Source organism: Crocodylus siamensis, chromosome 7 (assembly GCF_052110815.1).
Source record: "Crocodylus siamensis isolate JL-2025a chromosome 7, ASM5211081v1, whole genome shotgun sequence".
Taxonomy (NCBI): Eukaryota; Metazoa; Chordata; order Crocodylia; family Crocodylidae; genus Crocodylus; species Crocodylus siamensis.
Window position 1 is genome coordinate 18,826,772 of NC_143401.1, and position 19,122 is coordinate 18,845,893.

The 19,122-nt window shown below is 46.6% G+C and overlaps 1 protein-coding gene across 5 annotated transcripts in view; it reads left to right on the plus strand.

The window, feature by feature from the left end:
• Positions 1-19,122, plus strand: part of SEC31B (SEC31 homolog B, COPII component) — a 64,834-nt gene that overhangs the window by 2,807 nt on the left and 42,905 nt on the right. For 4 of the 5 annotated variants that reach the window (XM_090058818.1, XM_090058813.1, XM_090058817.1 and 1 more), the window contains exons 2-3: positions 4,176-4,264; positions 18,430-18,553. In XM_090058818.1, the coding sequence (XP_089914944.1) occupies positions 4,186-4,264; positions 18,430-18,553 (203 nt within the window). In that variant the 5' untranslated portion in view covers positions 4,176-4,185. The remainder of the gene's footprint in view (positions 1-4,175; positions 4,265-18,429; positions 18,554-19,122) is intronic. The other variant, XM_090058819.1, reaches the window with a different exon arrangement.

The window sequence follows — 19,122 nt, forward strand, 5'->3', positions numbered from 1 at the left end:
AGATGTTGAACAGTGCGGGCCCGAGGACAGAACCCTGCGGTACCCCACTGCCCACATCCCTTTAGGTTGAATAGGACCCATCCACCACCACTCTCTTGGTGTGACTCTCCAGCCACTTAGTGACCCATTTGACTGTGCCGGTGTTGATGCCACAGTCCCTTAGTTTTTTAATGAGAATGGGATGAGAGACATATCACCTTGCTGGGGTCGTTTGACCCCCAGTACTCTTTCCTGCCATGGCGGGGGGTTGGACTTGATGATCTGCTCAGGTCTCTTCTGACCCTACTAACTATGAAACTCCATTGTTTGTTTCAGAAATGTAAACTGGCTAGTGCTATAGGTCATTGGGTTAAGGCACACTTCTGGCTTCATTTGATTTAATGTTGTTGTTAGAGAACTTTTTGGCATCGCTTTGATTTTTACAGTTAACTTCTTGTGGCAGGAACCCTTCTTTGCATTTGTTTTTTTATTAAATGTAGGTAGATGCCACTGGCACTGGCAGCCAGTGGTAGAGGGGAAGATGTAGAAAAACTTTATTAATGTGCAGTTCAACACAGTTGGTTCCTGGAGGTACCCCTCTACCCCTTCCAGTTTTCTGCTAGTAGCTGCTGTTCCCTTTCCTATTTTCCCAGTGACATAGCTGGGGCAGCAAGAGGCCTCTTGGCTACTAGTTGTCAGTGGTGATTAATAGATGGCAACTGTCTAACAGGGCCAGGTATATGATCACGCCCTGTGAGTGATTGTACTAGGGGAAGTAGGAGCCAGCAGAGAGCCAGGATGACTTTAAACAAGGTATCAGTGACTGGCCCATTCCCCAGCATCAGTAGGGCCAGAGGGAGTATGGTCAATGCGGGCAATAGGGGTGCATCAATAGAGATATTTTTGGTTGATATTGATAGCCGATTTTTAAGAAGGCACATCAGCTGATACCAACCTGATTTCTGATATGCAGTCCTGTAGCTTGAAGGGCAGTGTCTGACTGATAAGTCTGTTGTGGTAGATGGGGTAGGGGGAGAGAAGGGGCATGCTGGGGACAGATTGAGGCCCCTGCAGTGAGGGAAGGAGTGGGGCTAGCGCTGGGGCTGGGGCAGGGGCTGAGGCAGGTGCTGCCCAGCTGGGGTGGGGCGTGGGATGGAGCTGTGGCTTGTCTGGGGAGGTGCGGGGTGGGGGGCAACTCCTGCCACTGTGCACACCCCACAAGGACACATGCCCCAGATCTGTGTGAGATGGAGTGGGCTGCTGCTGTGGGTTGGGGCCGGGGCTATGCTTCGCTCTTCTGGCGGGGGGCTGGGCTGGGCTGGGCTGAGCTCTGGGCAGGCAGTGGTGGTGCTGGGAAGGGAGCTATGGGGGGGCTGCAGCCACCTCAAAATTTGCTGTAGCCCCCCAACCCTCCCTCCCAGTGCCACTGCCTGCCAAGCCTGCAGCGGCAGCCTGCCCCACTCCACGCAGATTCTGGGGACACATGCCCCACCCCCCCTCATGCCCTTCTGGGGTGTGCACAGCAACGGGAGCCCCCCCGCTTCCCTGCAACCCCCGGACAAGCTGTGGCTCTGTCCCATGCCCTGCCCTGGCTGGACAGTGCCTGCCACAGCCCCACTCCCTGCCTCCCCCTCCCCTTCCCACTACAACAGACTTACCAGCTGGACGCAGCTGTCTAAGCTGTGCTTCTTGCTGCCTACATGCTGTGCTGCAACTGAACACATGCATGGGGCATCAGCCAAATTATTGGCCACATCAGGCAAAAAAAAGCCAATTTCTGATTCCGTCAATTTTCTTTTTATTCATGGCGATCCATTATCAGACCTATGTATTGGTGCACATCTATTGGACAACTTCTTGCCTCCTGCTGCAGCCTTTTGCTGCTCTGCTGTTTTTTCTTCCTCATATGCTGGAAGAAGGGATACTGATACTACTAACCCCAGTAGGAGTGTGGGGAGCTGATGACCAGGGGTCCTGGTTTTCTGTGGTGTTTCATTTTAATCATGGAAAAATGTGGATTTTAGTTTACTTTTTTTAAACTGAAAATTGGGGATTTTTTTTTTATCAGAGAAAAAGAGGATCCCTGATGATGATTGACTTTTCTACAGAGCCACGCCAGAAATTGGAATGAGAGTGCATAGTCTGGAACCCTTTGGCCAAGAAAGTCTGATAGAGCCACAAGGGCAGAGGGTAGAGCAAGCATTTAAGAACAAAAGTAGAAGTCTCCCATCTTCTATTTACCACTTTGCATGATGGTGTTGGGGGGAGGGTAGCCTCACATCAGATGATTAGGGTGCGGTGGAAACTGGTCACACTTTATTCTGTACAGACTGCTGAAATATCCCATGGCCTCTGATAAACTGGGGTGAGCTTAGCATGAGAATGGTAGCAGGTAACAAGCTTCAATGGATTCCACAGCAGATTAAGCTAACAGCATTAAAGAAAGTCTGATGAAGCAGCCTGCCCTATAGTTAAATGATATGGGAAGAGATGGCTTTATCTTCTGATCTATGTGTGGGACTGATTGGTCAATGACTTCAATACCAGCAGAAATGCCTGTAAACCACTCCCTTTGCACAGGCTTCAGATAAGCAGTGTCTTTGGTTTCACATAAGCCAAGCTAAGATGTAGACAGTTACATATTTAATGCAGTTTGATGGGCAGAGAGGCTGTGTCACTGAAATCAGGGAAGCAATCCCTGTTAGTGAACTCTGCCAGGAATAAACATCTGAATGATTCTAATCTGGCTAATCCCATGTTGTCAGACACAGACAGTTGCTAGGCTTGGTCTGTGCCAAGGTGGCCAACCTGCGTATGGGTGCCACATGTGGCAGAGCTTCTGGGTATGTGCAGCTGATCAGGAAGGGAACAAGCAACACAGTAGCAGGTAGGGTAAAAAGCAAAACAGCAACTTGGGAATGAAGCAGAGCGTAGAGCAGCAGTTCAGGCAGGGAACACAGGACTGAGTGCAGAAATAGCAATAGACTGAGCAGGGGATCAGGATCAGAGTTGCACTTGGGGAGGATGCAGGGCTAATTTGTGACACCTGCCAAAAAGGTTGTCCCCCACTGGTCGACACTATAAAATGTTCTTGTGTTTGAAGAGAGTTGCCAACAGTTGCAGTAGCCCACATTGTGCTGAATGTGAACTAGCATTTTATAGGAACCAGAGCAAATGGCATCATTCACCAGGGGGAATTAAGTGTTCAGTCACAGCTGGCCTGCAGCTGAGTACTTTGCCCTGGTCTCCCTTGCCTAGTTCATTTTACTCAGTGTCTTGTCAGTTAGCATAATTGTTGGCAATTGTGTCTAGCTAGGGAAAATAAAATTTATAGAAACAGGTCAGGTGCTAGCGGCTAACAGATCAGTCATTTCTGTGTCGCCACTGGTGTGTGGACTACAAACCAATTTGAATGATTATTATTATTGTGACATCCAGAAACACCAGTCATGGCTAAGGCTCCTGTGGTGATAGGTGATGTGTTTCCGTGCCCTATAAGCCTCCAGTCTAAGTGTGCTGATAGATTTGCTCACTGTTATTGTCTTCTGATTGCCCACAACTGATAACATTTGGCTTCTACTTAGCACTTTATAATGTCTAACAAATAGCCCCATGTCCCACAAAATATAGAAGCATCGTTTCTGTTACAACTAGGGAAGACTCATATATTAAAATTGTAAGTGAATTGCCTACAGTCAGAGAGAGAGTTGTTGGCAACGCTGAGTCTGAAACTCAGCACTTTCTAATTTCCAGTCATTAGACCATGTTTTCTGCTTGAATTCTGCTTCAGTTCCTAATAAATGTTCTTTTAGGGACCTTTAATTCACCTTGATTATTTGTTGTTATCTCTTTCTTCAGCTTGGAATTTATCCTGCCCTGACTCTTTCTTCCTGCTCCCAGTCTGTTTCCAGACTGGCAACTGTCCATTCAGACAGTGCAGTTTCAGCACTGTTACTAGATTAACTTGACAAAGCTTATGCAGCTAAATGAAACCAAACCTCAACTCTGAAGACTTGAGTATGTCCTTCCTTTCATTTGTATAGTAACTGAAAGTCCTCCAAAATGAGGGTATGGGGAAAGCTTTAATTGTGAATAACTTTTCTCAAGGGGACAGTAAAATACCAAAATAATTGTAGCTGGGGGGGAATTTTCACGCAGACTTTGGCTACCCTAATCCCTGTGTAAATCTCTTTCAGCATCCAGAAAATGAAGCTAAAGGAAATTGAGCGAACAGCTGTTCAAGTGTGGAGTCCAGCAAGCAACCATCCCCTCTATCTGGCAACAGGTATGTTTCCCCATAACCACAGGACTTGAGAGTAAAGGCTTGAGCCATGCAAGTTTTATTTGGCCATGAGCTGTCCAGGAACAGACATCTCTTTCCCCAAGACCACTTTAATCACCTTAGAAAAGAAGTCAGTCACTGGCAAGATAGAAATTACAGCCTCATCGTTTAAACATTCTTAGTGGTTTTTTTGGGTATCCAGCTTGGTATTTTGAAAGGCATTGGTTTTCAGAACATGAATTAACAGCACTTTCAGATTAAACATATAATCAAGCTCCATTCAAGTGTTCTGATTTGAACACTGATCACTTTTTAAATCATCAGGGCCAGATGTTTTTAAAAGAATCTGCTCTTTACCTGGCAACATTCACCTCATGTTATTGAATGTCACCATCTTGTAAAATTAGTTGCCTGATTCTTTTCCTGTTGTTCTTTTGCTTCACTGAGATTAGACATTAGAATGACCAAAGAACCAATAGGGTTACATTTATTTTATTTTGCCACTTCTAGATTGACAGCTAGTCAGGGTAAATGTTAAATAGCAATATGTTCTAGCTGAAATTCCCAGCTGTATATTTCCAAATTTTTATTAGATTTTGCAACATTGTTCAGGCCCCAGATGTAGGTTTGTCTGCTCAGTAACATCTCTAAACTGTATGATATTGCAGAATTTACAAGCGCCTTGAGATGGCAATAATTTAGTTTGTAAATGGAAAGCTGATGATCTGGTATCTGTGCCCTGCAAGCGAACAAGCCAGCTGTGGTTCCTGTTTAGGATTGGATTGCATTCCCGTTTTACTTCATACTATTTTCAGTGCTGTCTGTCAGTCCCTCTGTGGGCTGTAGATCTGAACGTTAGGGCTGTGCAAAGCTTTGGTAGCTGATTCGATTCAGAGGAGATTCAGCCTGATTTGGTAGTTTAATCTCAGAATCTGAATCGAATTGGGAAACCCATTAAAAGGTCTGGATCGATTCAGAAGCCTTCGAATTGATTTGGAGAGATTTGGAAGTTCGGAAGGCTTGCAGCAAACAGAAACTGAGACGAGGGAGGGGGATGGGGTGATGTTTGATATATGAAAGAGGCTGAGAGAGGGGAAAAGACTGCTTTGATATTGATATCTGTAGTTGGCTGGTGACTCTGATCTTTCTCTGAGTTCCCTTCCAATCACAGTGCTCTGGGGGAGGGATGTAGAAACAATGTATAAAACTGTGTCTGAAGTGATCTGTGCCTTTTGTGAGCTGTCTCTCTTGGAGCAGCAACATCTGAAAGGCTCTGGCTTGCTAGCTAGTCTCTCTTGTAAATCGTATCCAATCCTTTCCTATTCACCCTTGCCTACAATAGCTATTGTTATCCCTGTCCATTCCTTTCAACTTACTCTTCCCCAAAAATCCTCTTATTTGTTCTTGTTAGTCTGTCTTGATTCTTTCTCCCCACAAAAATAACTTGCGCACGCACACACACACACTTTGCAGCACACCAAACATTATGAAGCATACTGGAAAGGCACGTGCTCAGTCACCTGGCATGGGAGGGAGAGGGGGCAGAGGGAGAGCTGCAAGATGCACCTGCCCCAAACATAGATGCACCCTCTTTCCTGGCAGCAGTGAGTTTTCTGCTGCTAGTGGAAGCAAGGAGGTGATAGCAGTGCTAACACCACTAACCAGCAGCAGCATGGCATTCTCCACCCCTATTGCAGTTCCCAGCATGAGCCTTCCAGTGCCAGAGGAGGAGGTGGATCTGGAAGCGTAGGAGTTGAGGACCATAGCAAAAGAAATTCTGGGGAAGAAGGGGGAATCTGAGTTTGTGCTCCACCCCCCCCTCAAAGTTCCCCTACAGGTAAGTCTCCTCTAAAAGGCACTGTGGAGGAGGTTGTGGGGGCGGGTGGATCAGCTCTTCCTGTTGTTGTGCCTCTGCCTGGTGAGGAGGGGAATAAGACAGGATCCCCACCTGCAACGCAGAAGTGAGTGCATAGTATAGTGTCGGATCATTCTGAGGTGGCAGATGATCCCAGGTATGCTACCTACCAGCACTGTCAAATGCAGATCAGCTGGGGCAAGCAGATGAAACACTTTGCCACCATGGCGATGTTGCTGCATCTCAGGAGGAAGCACCCCCTTGTCCTTGTTCCTCTTCAGCCTGGCACTAGTGGGAACATGCCCAAAAATAAATCTTCCTCTCACTCCAAAGCCCCCGTCCACAAGAAGCAGAGGTAGGCCACCCTGGACCAGTGGGGGAAAGGTGGAGACAAGGAGGGGCATGTTCTGAAGATAAGCTAAGTCACGCAGAGCATTGGGGAGATGCTTGCTCTGGATGGCCAGCCCTTCTCCTTTGTTGAGTGCCTAGGGTTCAGGTGGCTCACGGCGCTCATGGCCCTATCGTAGCAAGTGCCCGCATGCACCACCATTTAGCAGGACAGTGATGCCCCGCCTGTCTGAGGCATTTAGGGAGTACTTGAGGGAGGAGCTGCACAAGGCAGGTCCTCAGATAGCCCTGCACTTTAGCTCGGACATCTGGAGCAGCTGGGGTGGAGATCATGCCTACGGCTCCCTCGCAGGGCACTGGTGCTATCAGTCAAGGTGTCGGTGGGCTGTCCTTCAAGTGGAGGTGATGGATGAGTCCCACATGGCAAGGGAGATCATAGTGGCCATGAACTGCATGGTGCAGGGGTGGCTTGTTGCGCAGGGCGAGCTCACCCATGAGTTCATGGTCACCAACCACAGGGCCAGTATGGTCAAGGCAGTGCGTGATGCCAACTTTGTTGGCATCCACTGTGTGGCACAAAAGTTCCACCTCGTAGGTAGAGATGCCTTTGAGGTGGACAGGGCTCCTGTTGACAGCACTGTCACTACCTGCCAGCTCATTTCGAAATGCAGGAAGGTGGCAGGCTTCTTCCACCGGAGCATCAAGGGGGCCAAGATGCTGTGGGGCAAACAAGCAGAGCTGAGCATCCTGCAGCACAAAATCATGCAGGATGTGGAGACTTGGTGTAACTCCACATACCTGATGATTGAGAGTCTGGTGGAGCAACAAAAGGCCATCCATGAGATGGCCTTGCTTGGGGAGATTGGGATCAGGAGCTCCCTTGACAGAGTTGAGTAGGATAGCATCTCCCAGATTTTGGTGGTCCTCAAGCTGTTCCTAAAGGCCACCAAGAGCCTCAGCATTGGTGATGCCCTCCTTAGCTAGGTGATCCCTGTAGTGAAGGAGTTTGAGAACCAAATGGAGAAGTTCCAGGGGATCGATGTTCCTGGCTGGGGAAGCTGCTTTTACTAGAGGTGCAGGCACTGGTGACGTAGCTGAAGGAGGGCATCAAAAAATGACTGGTTCGGTATGGTCCACGTGCTGGCAGGCGTGTGTGACCCGAGGGTGAAGGGATCATCTGCAGCAGCAAAACCCTCGATCACTACTGGACAGAGGTTCTGGTTAACAGAATCAAGGAGACAGAAGGTCAGAGGCGGGAGAATGTGGAAGAGGGGGTGCCCACTTCCTGTGCCAGCACTCCAACCACGAGTCAATCTCCTGCACCAAAGCTGCTGCCGATGAAGCCATGCCCTTGGCCCACAATGTTGGAATCCAGAGGCACTAGATCCCACCATCAGGCAGGTAGCATGGACTCCTCGGTGGCTACCTATCTCGCCAAGGGCGTGGAGCTGCTGCACTGCGACCCCTTGGCCTGTTGGGTAGCCTGCAGGCAGGTGTGGCAGGATCTGGCCACAGTTGCCCGGGGACACCTGACCTGTCCACTGACCAGTGTTCCAAGTGAGAGGATGTTCAGCATTGCTGGGGATGTTGTGACATACCACCGTGCCTGCTTGGATCCTGGTTTGCTGGAGCAGCTGGTGTTCCTGAAGGTGAACCTCCTGCTGCTGGTGTTCCCCAAGCTCCACGTGCAAATGGAGTGAGTGCCATCCTCCTCACTCCACATCTATTTGATTTTTTTTTACTTGCTTTCAGAACCTTGAGGTGCCCTTTCACAGAAACCCCTGTGCCACTCTGCCTGAAACCTGGCAGGCCTCAAGCCCACATAAAGGGCTGCATTCATCCTGCTCTGCTTTAACATGCACAAGTGATACGAGTTTTGCTTTCAACAGTTTGAGGTACATTTTCACAGAAACCCCTGCACCTACCTCCTTGGAACTTGGCAGGCTTCTGTGGTGACCAAGTCATGGTCTGGGCCGACACAATCGAGCAGGTGGGGGCTAGCGGCGAGGAGGCAGGCGGTCAATACTCGTACGGTTGCAAAAAAACTTTTTATTTCTCTTTACTTATGCCACCAGGTAACAGTAGTGTAGCACAGGTCAAGCTTGGTTACAACGACAACCGATAAAACGAAGATGATTGGTAATGATAACAGAGACGGAGACGAACGAGTTAGTTGAAACGTGTGCGAGGATGGGGTATGCTGGGAGATGATCACAAGTGGCCAGCTTGTGAGGTGGCTCTGGGCTCATGCGAACCAGGTTTCTGCAAGAGCTGGTCTCCGCTTTGGGCAGAAACTCGCTGGCTTAAATACTCTCCAGGTAGCCAATCACACGGTTCTCTTTTTGGAAAGTTCTAGTCAGATTATATAATGCCTAGTGCATGACTGGGCATGCGTGCTTTGCCAATTCAAATGACCTCACTCAGATTATGTGCTGGCCATGTGTGGGGCATGTTTGGACATGCGTACTGGCTTTTAGGGGTTTCCCACTTGCATGCTCGCACTAGTTTCTTTTAACTCTGTGTTATCAGCATTCCTTTCAATTCTGGTTCAAAGAGCTTCATGCCCTCAGAAGAGGCTACCGTCCCTGCTGTTTTCATCTGAATCTGCAAAAAAATGACAAAGGTTAGAGGTATTTTAGCGATTCCCCATTATAGTCTATGGCTGAATCTCCGAATCCAAATTGGCCGAATTGAATCAGGACAGTGATTCTAATCACTGAATCAAATTGCTGTCCCTCCGAATTGGCTGAATCTGAATTCAGAGCGATTACTTGCTGCTTCATACAGGCCTACTGACCATGTCGGGGAAAGTGACTAAAGTTCAGTTATCACTTCATTATAAACGTGGTTCCAATTTGGGTTATGAACTAGTTCTTAATTGTATTCTTATAGCAAGGCCAAATTATTAATTGGAGCAAGGATCCTGGTTTCAGCCCCCTCTAGGAACTGCCTGATTTTCATAACTTGGATTACTCCTTAGTAGACAGTGTCTCTGGAGCACTTCCCCTCATTCACACTGGAATATCATTTCTGTGGCAACTGTCAGTTGCTTGTATGGAAAAATCACATTAGTAAATATTAATCATATTTTTAGTATCGTTTATTGTAGGGTTAGCATACGTGCAGGTTTTCCCAGTCATGTCCTCTTTTTTTGATCCTTTGATTTACGTCTGGGTGGGTTTTTTAAATCTAATCAAATGTCTGGGATTTTGCTCAGCTCAGCTGTGCAAGGGGAGCAGGTAACTGCTGGCACTGGGAGAAGCTGCCCAGGCACCTGGGTTGCCCCCCAGAATGCCTGGCCACCCTGGGGCAGAGATGTCCCCAGTGTCCTGGCACCTACCAAGTTCAATGTAGTTTCTCTGCCTCAGCATACAAGGCACTCCCATGATCCTAGCCACCTGTCCTTTTCTATCTATTCCTCTTACAGCAGCATCTGGTCAACATGGGGTGTGGGACTGCAACTTGTGGAGGGGCTGGATTGTAGGCAGCAGCCCACTGTCTGAAAAAAGGTTGCAGGGGTGGGGCAGTCCAGAGGTGGAGGGAGCAGGGGGCTGTGGCTTGGAAGTGAGGGGCAGGGGACTGTGGGTCCAGAGTGCAGGGCAGGAGTGAGGGGCACCAGCAGGGATGGGGTAGGGTGCAGGTTGAGAGCAAGGAGCACCAGCATGACCCAGGGAATCAGGGTACTACAGGTTGGGAATGAGGGGCACTGGCAGGGCTAGGAGTCCCTGGGGCAGGCGTGAGGGGCTGCAGCAGGGCTGGGGATCTGTGGCTTGGGTGTGAGGAGTAATTGAATGGGCAGGGCCAGGGCACCATCCTATCACTACCCCTCACAATCATATAACCTTCCCTGCCCCTGCTCGTCCCCCTGCACACGCGTGACAAGTGTCCTCTTTTTTGGAACTGGAAATATGGTAACAAGGAAGAAAAATTAGGATTATTTAGTTCAGAAAAGAGATGATTGAAGGGAGTATTCGATAACCACTTCAAGCGCAAAAGGGTTGTTACAAAGAGGACAGCAATCAGTTGTTCTCCATGCCCATAGGGACAGGTAATGAGTTTAAATTACAACAAGGGAAATTTGGGTAGATATTTGAAAGAGCTTTCTACCTAAAATTGTAATTAATCGCTTGGGCAGATTATCTAGGAAGACTATGGAATCTTCATTACTGGAACTGTTTAAAAGTAGGTTAGACCAACGCATGGTTGGGGTGGTTTAGAAAGGGATGATCTTGCTCTGAGCAGGGGGTTGAACTAGATGGCCTCTTAAGGTCCCTTTCAGCCCTATCTTCTGATGACTCTGAGCTGCCACCATGTAAACAACTCACTCTTCTTGATTCATTAATGTTTCAGAAGCTGCTGTTAGGACTGTCAGCTATAGAATAGCTCTAGGACAGGGGTGGGCAAAATACGGCCATATTCAGCCCACCAATGGGTACTGTCTGGTCCATGGGCAGGTGGCATGGGCAGTGGCTCCAGCTGCTGCTGGCACTGCAGGGTACACTGGGTGGAAGCAGCCCTGCCTGCCTGGCTCTGTGTGGCAGGCACTTGGGAAGGCATGCTCAGACCCCAGCACTTCCATTTGTGGCAGTGGCATCCCACCTGTCTGCAGATCAGAGCTGGCAGGAGCTACCCCGGGGTTAGGACTGGGAGGCAAGTGCTCTGCACCTGAGCTTGGGGGTGGCAGAGCTTTCCTGGTGCCTTCTGGTAGGTAAAGCCCTTGCCCCACCTTCCACCTTGCCTCATGTAGTGTTATGAGCCAGTCCAGCCACCTGCTACCTCCCGGCTGCAGCCAGTGTGACTCCTGTCCTGTCTGCCCAGGTGAGGCTGCCTCCAATGCCACTGGGCTGGGACTCCTCCTGGGGGAAGGAGAACCCCCACCAGGCTGCAGGTGGGTGCAGCCTGCATGGACCTGGCAGGGAGCTGGGGCAGGTTTGAGGGGACTGCTGGGCTTTCCAAGACTTTGTGGGGCAAGTGTGGATGGGAAGGAGTGGGGGCAGATGGGTTTGAGGTGCAGGTGGCTCGAGACATATGTTAGGATGCAGGCTGAAGCAGGAACTCCCTTGTGATTTGGGGGTGGTTGGGCATTGACAAGGCTCTGCTGGGGGTAGGGGTGTCCAACCTTAGCCAAGTATCCTGCTGGCTGGCTTTGATTCCCCTGGGGAAAAGACTGTGTTTTGAGCTATTATGTAATTACAGTATATACACTATTAAAAAAAACATAAACCAGGACAAAATTTATTTTTGAAATAAAATTAAAAGTTTATTGTAGATATTTTATTTTTAGCATATGATTTTTGTCTTATCTATAATTTTTTTGTGTGTAGCCCTTACCAGCTCACCAAAACTCATTAAGTGGCTCTCCAACAGAAATAATTGCCCACCCGTACTCTAGGAGGCCTGACCAAAGCTGCAGCACATATTGGAACTAGTTCCCCGATATGGCTGTATCATTAATGTAGATAGGGCCCTAATGGGAGAAGCTGGAATTATTTCTGAAAGGAACAATGGGGATTTCTGTATGTTCAAATGGAAAAGAAATGTATCATATTTTCTCAGATGCAACATGCCCCAGAGTAAGATGCATGCTTTTGAAAAGAAGAATGAAAAAAAGATCTTTCCTTATAGTAAGCAGCTGAGTAGCAGTAATCAGAGAGCCAAGCCTGCTCATGTTCTGCTTCTTGTCAGGGTTCCCAACCCAAGAACGTGTTTTTTACTGATAACCAGACTTTTTCACTGACAAGTTTACTGATCTATGCTTTATATAATGTAAATCTAACTCTTCTGTCAGGCTTTGCCATGTTGTCATGCCCCACTTGGAAGGACTGGGTTCAAATGTAGGGGTTTAACACCAACCAAAATAAAAAAAGTAAAAAAAGTTGCAATATTTTTTTTTCCCTCAGGTTGGCAACCTGGTTTGACTACAGCAGTGGTTTTACTTTATGCTGTATCCCTCTGTGCCCCCTCCCCAGGTTTTCTTGCCTTGCACCATGACCCCGCCCCGCACCCCCCTCCCCCCCAAGCAGCCTTACCCTGATGGCCCTGCTCCCCCAATCCTGGCACAGAGCCCTAAATAAACTTTTCTGTGACCCAGCAGTATTATAGGCAGCCAATGAGACTCGGCAGCACATAGCTGGAGCAGGGGGAGTATCTACAAAGCCCTGAGAAAAGGCTTACCATTCTCTTTTTGTCCATCCACAGTGCACCCAGCTTCTTTCCAGCCAGTGATCTTTCTTCAGTCAGCTCCAATTAGTTTTTTTAGCAATGGCTTAATTTTTTTTATGGACTTTAGGCACAGGCATTTTTTACCTGAATTTTTACTGACTGTCTTTAAATTTGTGGACAGCTGGCAACCCTGCTCCCTGTTGATTGTGTTCAGGCTTTACTTTTGCTTTCACTTGGACAAAGCTTAAGTGACAGAAACTGCTGTTACCATATTTCCTCACATGTAATACGCATTCAAATTTCCAGCAGGTTTTATGGAAAAATGGTGCAAGCAGTGCAAAAGCCTTAGGACTTTAAGAAAGGATATCTTATGCCATTAAGTCCTGTCCCTTGCATTAGTAAGCTACACTTTGTCCAAAGATTCTTTAACATTATCCATTCCACACCATAACTACAAGGCACTAAAGCAGAAACACCAAGAATACTCTACAACACGGCACAGGTAAAAGCAGGAGAGACGAGAATAACTGCAAATGCCTGGCCACTGCGGTGACAGGAAAGTAATTGGTTAGTATTTGCTCAGAGGACATTAGGAAGAGGACATGATCCATGCTATAGAGGAAGGAAAAAAATCTCCCAAGTCCTTATCAGACTAAACCGAGGAAAAAATTCCTTCCTGAACCCGAATTTGGCAGCTGCTTTAACCCTGAGCTGAAGAGCAAGACTCTCTTCATTAGGATCCTGTTCGCTAGTAGGAGCACCCATAGGCCCTAACTAAAATCCTCAGCCAATGGCCAATGCTTCACATGAAGGCAAAAAAACTCAGAAGCCAATGAAGTATTCATAAGGGGGAAAGCCATCCTTCCTGATCCCTACAGGCAACTAGCAAAAACTCTGAAGGATTGCCAGGCACCTTCCACACTGAGCATTACCTCTATACCCCAACAAAAGATTAAAAACACATGAATCCACTTATCGTACATGCTGATTGTTGAACCAGCAATTCTCTATTGCGGTCATACTATCCCTTCTGTAAATGTATTGAGTTCAGTCTTAAAGTAACTTAGGTACTTTTCCCTGACTACTTTTTGAAAAACCATTCTGAAACTTCACTTTTCTGATAGTTAAATTGGAAATTAGAAGATTTATAAATTAGTTCATAACCAGTTTGCAGTCATCTGATCACATGTTAGTATTGTTTTCTAACCTGAAAAGCTCTTCTCCTTCCCTAAAAGTCATCTCACAGACAAGTTTATAAAAAGTATTCACATCTGTGCTTTGTTTTGTTATTTAAATGTTTTCTCATTGGTACAGAATTGATAAATCTACCAGTTGATTTTTAAAAATGTCTGTTCCCTACTTTTATTGAAAGCATTTGTTATCCAATTTATATCAGGGAAATTGAAGTCACCCATAATTACACAATTTCCACTTTATTATCTTCTCCTGAAAACTTACTGTCTTTCAAGTCTAAACCTGGCAGTTTAACAAATCCCCAACACCAATCCCTTTACACTTTGCATTATGCCTTCCTAGAGTGAGTTTAACCCAACTAGACCCTGTTTCATCCATGCTAGTGCTTTGTATTTCCTTCTAGTCTACCACTTCATTAATTGACAGTGCTATCTCTCTGCCTTTAAATTTTATTTTAATCTTTCCTAAAGAGTTTATACCCTTCAGTATCTGTATTCCAATTATAGCTGCTATTGTGCTGTGCTTCTGGTATTCCTATTATGTCCAGTTTCATGTTCCACTGGAGGAGTTCTGAGTCTTCCATTTTGTTACCCAGACTCCTTGCACTGATATGCAAACATTTTAGTTGTTTCCTTCTAACGTTACCAAGTTTCCAGGTGGAATATGTTTTACCATCCAGTATCAGTGATGTTGCCACCTCCTCATTTACCTGATTGCTTTTCTGTTGGATGTTTGTTTGTGGTAGGGAGATTATATAGTTTTCTCCCAGTATTTTCTCCTGAGTCAGTTTAACTTTGATAATAACACAAGTATATTTCCTCCCTTGGCCAAGTGGAGAAATGTCTTATGTCTGGAAATATCTCCCAGAGATTGTCTGTCCCAAAACTTTTTGGATGGCACCAGTCCTTGAGCTGTCCCTCAGTTTTTCTTGTCTCATCTTCTCCTAGGACAAGAAGAATCCTATAGAGGATAACCTGAGCTTCTACATCTTTAAACATCTTCATCTTAGCATAATTGTCTTTTATCCTTGTTAATAAGCATATGGTCATACTGTTCATTCCCACAGGAAGAACAATTAATAGATTCTTGTCTACTCCTGTCAAAATCCTCTTCAACCTTGGGTCTTTGTGGCAAATCTTTGTTTTTGCTAGACAGTGCACCTTTCTGGTTTCTGGGTTAGCCTTTGTAGCTGTTTTGTCTTTTTTAAAATTAATCCCCAGTTACATAAATGTCTTTTCCCTTCAGCTCGTTCTGTCTGTAGATCTTGTCTTTTGCTTTCCTTTGGTCCTTCCTGTCATCTTCCTGAGCTAAGATCACGTGTTAACTTCGTTTACTTTTCCCTTCTTTTTTGGATTAGCTGCTCTTCTCTTCCATCCCATTGTCAGATCTTGCCTTTTTTTTCCTTTTCATTTATCTACATAGTAAATTGATTCTTTGATTCTATTTCACTCCTGGTTGGTTAGTTCCTTTGCCTTGTTCTTGTACTTCTGACTCCATGGGTTCTGCTACTTCCCCGAAGGTCCGCTATTAGCTTATCTTTTTCAGTAGGTGTCACAGACTAGTCATTTGTTTACATGGCCTCGCCTCTCCTTGTTTCTATCACATGTTCAATATCCGGTGTGAATTCCATCATTGTCTTTGGCTGCATTTTCAAACCTTCAGTCTTCTCTTCCATGAACACCATCAAACAGTACTTGTTGTATATCATAGAATCATAGGAAGTTAGGGTTGGAAGGGACCTCAGGAGGTCATCTTGTCCATCCCCTTGCTCAAAGCAGGACCATCTCCAACTAGATCATCCCAGCCAAAGCTTTGTCTAGCCAGGTCTTAAAAACCTTCAAGGAAGGAGAGTCTGCCACCTCTCTGGGTAACCTGTTCCAGTGTTTTACTACTCTCCTAGTGAGAAAATTCTTCCTGATGTTAATCTAAACTTTCCTTGCTGCAACTTGAGACCATTGCTCCTTGTTCTATCATCTGCCACCACTGAGAACAGTCCAGCTCCATCCTCTTTCTAACCCCTCTTCAGGTGGTTAAATACTGCTATTAAGTCCCATCTCAGTCTCCTCTTCTCTAGACTAAATAAGTGCAGTTCCCTCAACCTCTCCTCATAAGTCATGTGCCCAGCCCCCTCACCATTTTTGTTGCCTTCCGCTGGACTCTCTCTAATTTGTTAGTGGGGGGCCCAAAACTGAACACAGTACTCCAGATATGGCCTCACCAGTGCTGAATAGAGGGGAATAATCACTGCCCTTGACCTACTAGCAACATACCTGCCAATGCAGCCCACTATGCCATTAGCCTTCTTGGCAACAAGGGCACACTGCTGGCTCATATTCAGTTTATTGACCACTGTGACCCCCAGGTCCTTTTCTTCAGAGCTGCTGTGCAGCTAAGCAGCCCCCAGCCTGTACTCGTGCATGGGATTGTTCATCTTAAGTGCAGGACTTTGCACTTACCCTTGTTGAACCTCATGAGATTTCTTTTGGCCCAATCCTCCAAATTGTCTAAGTCACTCCAAATCCTAGCCCTACTCTCCAGCGTGTCTACTACTTCCCCCAGCTTAGTGTCATCTGCAGACTTGCTGAGGGTGCAGTCCGCCATCTTCTAGGTTGTTGATGAAGACATTGAATAAAACTGGCCTCAGGACTGGCTCCTGGGGCACTCCATTTGATACCAGCTGCCAACTAGACATCAAGCTATTGATTACTACTTTTCTGAGCCCAATGCTTCAGCCAGTTTTCTATCCATCTTACAGTCCGTTCATCCAGCCCATAGTTTCTTAGCTTGTCTGCAAGAATGCTGTGGGAGACTGTATCAGAAGCCTTTCTAAAGTCAAGGTACACCACATCCACCAGTCTCCCCACATCCACAAAGCCAGTCACCTCATCACAGAAGGCAGTCAGATAGGTCAGGCATGACTTGCCCCTGGTGAATCCATGCTGACTGTTCCTAATCACCTATTTATCCTCCAAGTGCTTAGAAATGGATTCCTTGAGGATCTGCTCCCTGATTTTTCTAGGGACTGAGGTGAGGCTGACTAGTCTGTAGTTCCCTGGATCCTCCTTCTTCCCTTTCTTAAATATAGGTTCTGTTTGCCCTTTTCCAGTCATCCAGAACCTCTCCTGATCACCATGAGTTTTCAAAGATGATAGCCAGTGGCTCTGCAATCACATCAGCCAACTCCTTCAGCACCCTCGGATGCGTTGCATCTGGCCCCATGGGGTTGTACATGTCTAGCTTTTCTAAACAGTGCCTAACCTGTCCTTTCACCACTGTGGGCTGCTCACCTCCTCCCCAAATTGTGCTGCCCATTGCAGTAGTCTGGGAGCTGGCCTTGTCTGTGAAGACTGAGGCAAAAAAGTCATTGAGCATTTCAGCCTTTTCTGCATACTCTGTCACTAGGTTGCCTCCCCCATTCAGTAAGGGACTCTCACTTTCCCTGAGCCTCCTTTTGCTACCAACATACTTGTAGAAACCCTTCTTGTTACCCTTTATATTACTTGCTGGCTGCAACTCCAAGTGTGCTTTGGCCTTCCTGACTTCATCCCTGAATGCCTGAGGAATGCATACTCTTCCCTTGTTATTTGTCCAAGGTTCCACTTATAAGCTTCCTTTTTGTGATTTTAGTTTACTGAAGACTTCCCTGCTAAGCCAAGCTGGTCTTCTGCCATACTTGCTAGTCTTTCTGCACATCAGGATGTTTTGTTCCTGCACTCTCAATAAGGCTTCTTTGAAGTATAGCCAGCTCTCCTGGACTCCTTTCCCGCTCAGACTGGCTTCCCTAGGGATCCTGCCCATGAGTTCCCTGAGTTGAAGTCTGTGTTTCTGAAGTCCAGGATCCTCACTCTGCTGCTCTCCATCCTTCCTTTCCTCAGGATCCTGAACTCTGTCATCTCATGGTCAGTGCTGCCCAAGTTGCCATCTGCTACTACATTCTCCACTAATTCTTCCCTGTTTGTTAGCATCAGGTCAAGAAGAACAAGGTTCCTAGTTAGCTGCTTCAGCAATTGCACCAGGAATTTGTCCGCAGTACTCTCCAAAAACTTCCTGGATTGCCTGATGCATAGCTGATGTTAGGAACCCATCCATAGATGATGCATACAATCCAGTTTCCATGTCCTGTCATTCTCATTTTCCCTGTCAAGTTTGAAAATGTTTCTGTGGATGTTGCATCTTCTATCTTCTGTACTTTGCATTTACGTTTTTAAGAAAAAACCTGGGTGGGGCGAGGAGAAGGCACTGTCATAGAAAAAAAGAAAACGCCCACTAAAATACCACGCCAAATTCTTCCTCAAAATGTCCTATCAGCTGCCACTCACTGGCCACTGGCTTTTTTTAGGCTTCTGTAGCTGGGTGCAGCCCCTCTATTTAATTAGGCGTAGCTTGGGGAAGAGGCAACTCCCTCCCCCCAAACAAACAAACCAAAAATGCCTTAAAATCCCTGCACAGTATATGCATATAGCAGCTGATCAAACTTGGTATCTTCTACACAAACGTTCCATAACGTACATATACCAACAGACCCAACACCAATTCACCCTGGATGGTTCTTATATTGTGGGCCCACAGAAAGATCTCTCATCTGTATCACTTCTTGTACCTTTGCTAGGAACGTCTGCCCAGCAGCTGGATGCTTCTTTTAGTACAAATGCCACTCTGGAGATCTTTGAGGTTGATTTCAGGGATCCTTCCCTTGACCTGAAACGCAGAGGAGTCCTTACTACTTCTAACAGGTATTAGTGCTTCCTGCTGATATGCCAGTACAGGAACTGGATTTGAGAAGGGGCTGAGTAATTCTATGCATGGTGAGAGAGGGGTAATCAAATTTACAGTGTGTAAGCTCATTGCATGTCAGGGCCTGGAAGGAATCCAGTACCCCTCCTCTAATATCTGAGCAATACACAGTGTGGCTGAGTGGGTAGAGTTTGGCAGCTGTGCTCTGATGAGGAACTGGTGCATCCAGAGTGACTGCTGGGAAAGTCTGAGGGGACTCCAAGGGGTTCATATTGGAGGAGCATTGGTATGTATCACATAGAGTAGTTTGAGGATATGAAATAAAGAAAGCTGTGGGATGAAGTGAAATCGTGTGTGAAGGTGCTATGGGTAAACTAACCCATCAGACACATTTTTAATAGGCAGCAAGGTCCTAAGGTTTGTCGATACTGGGGATATTTGAAAACATGTAGCCACATCCATGCAGTTGTTCAGTATAGATGGGATGCACCAGTATAAAGAGGGGCTTACCTTGGTGCAACTTATCCTAGTTTGAAACTATGATATATCCCACTGGTACAAGTTCCCC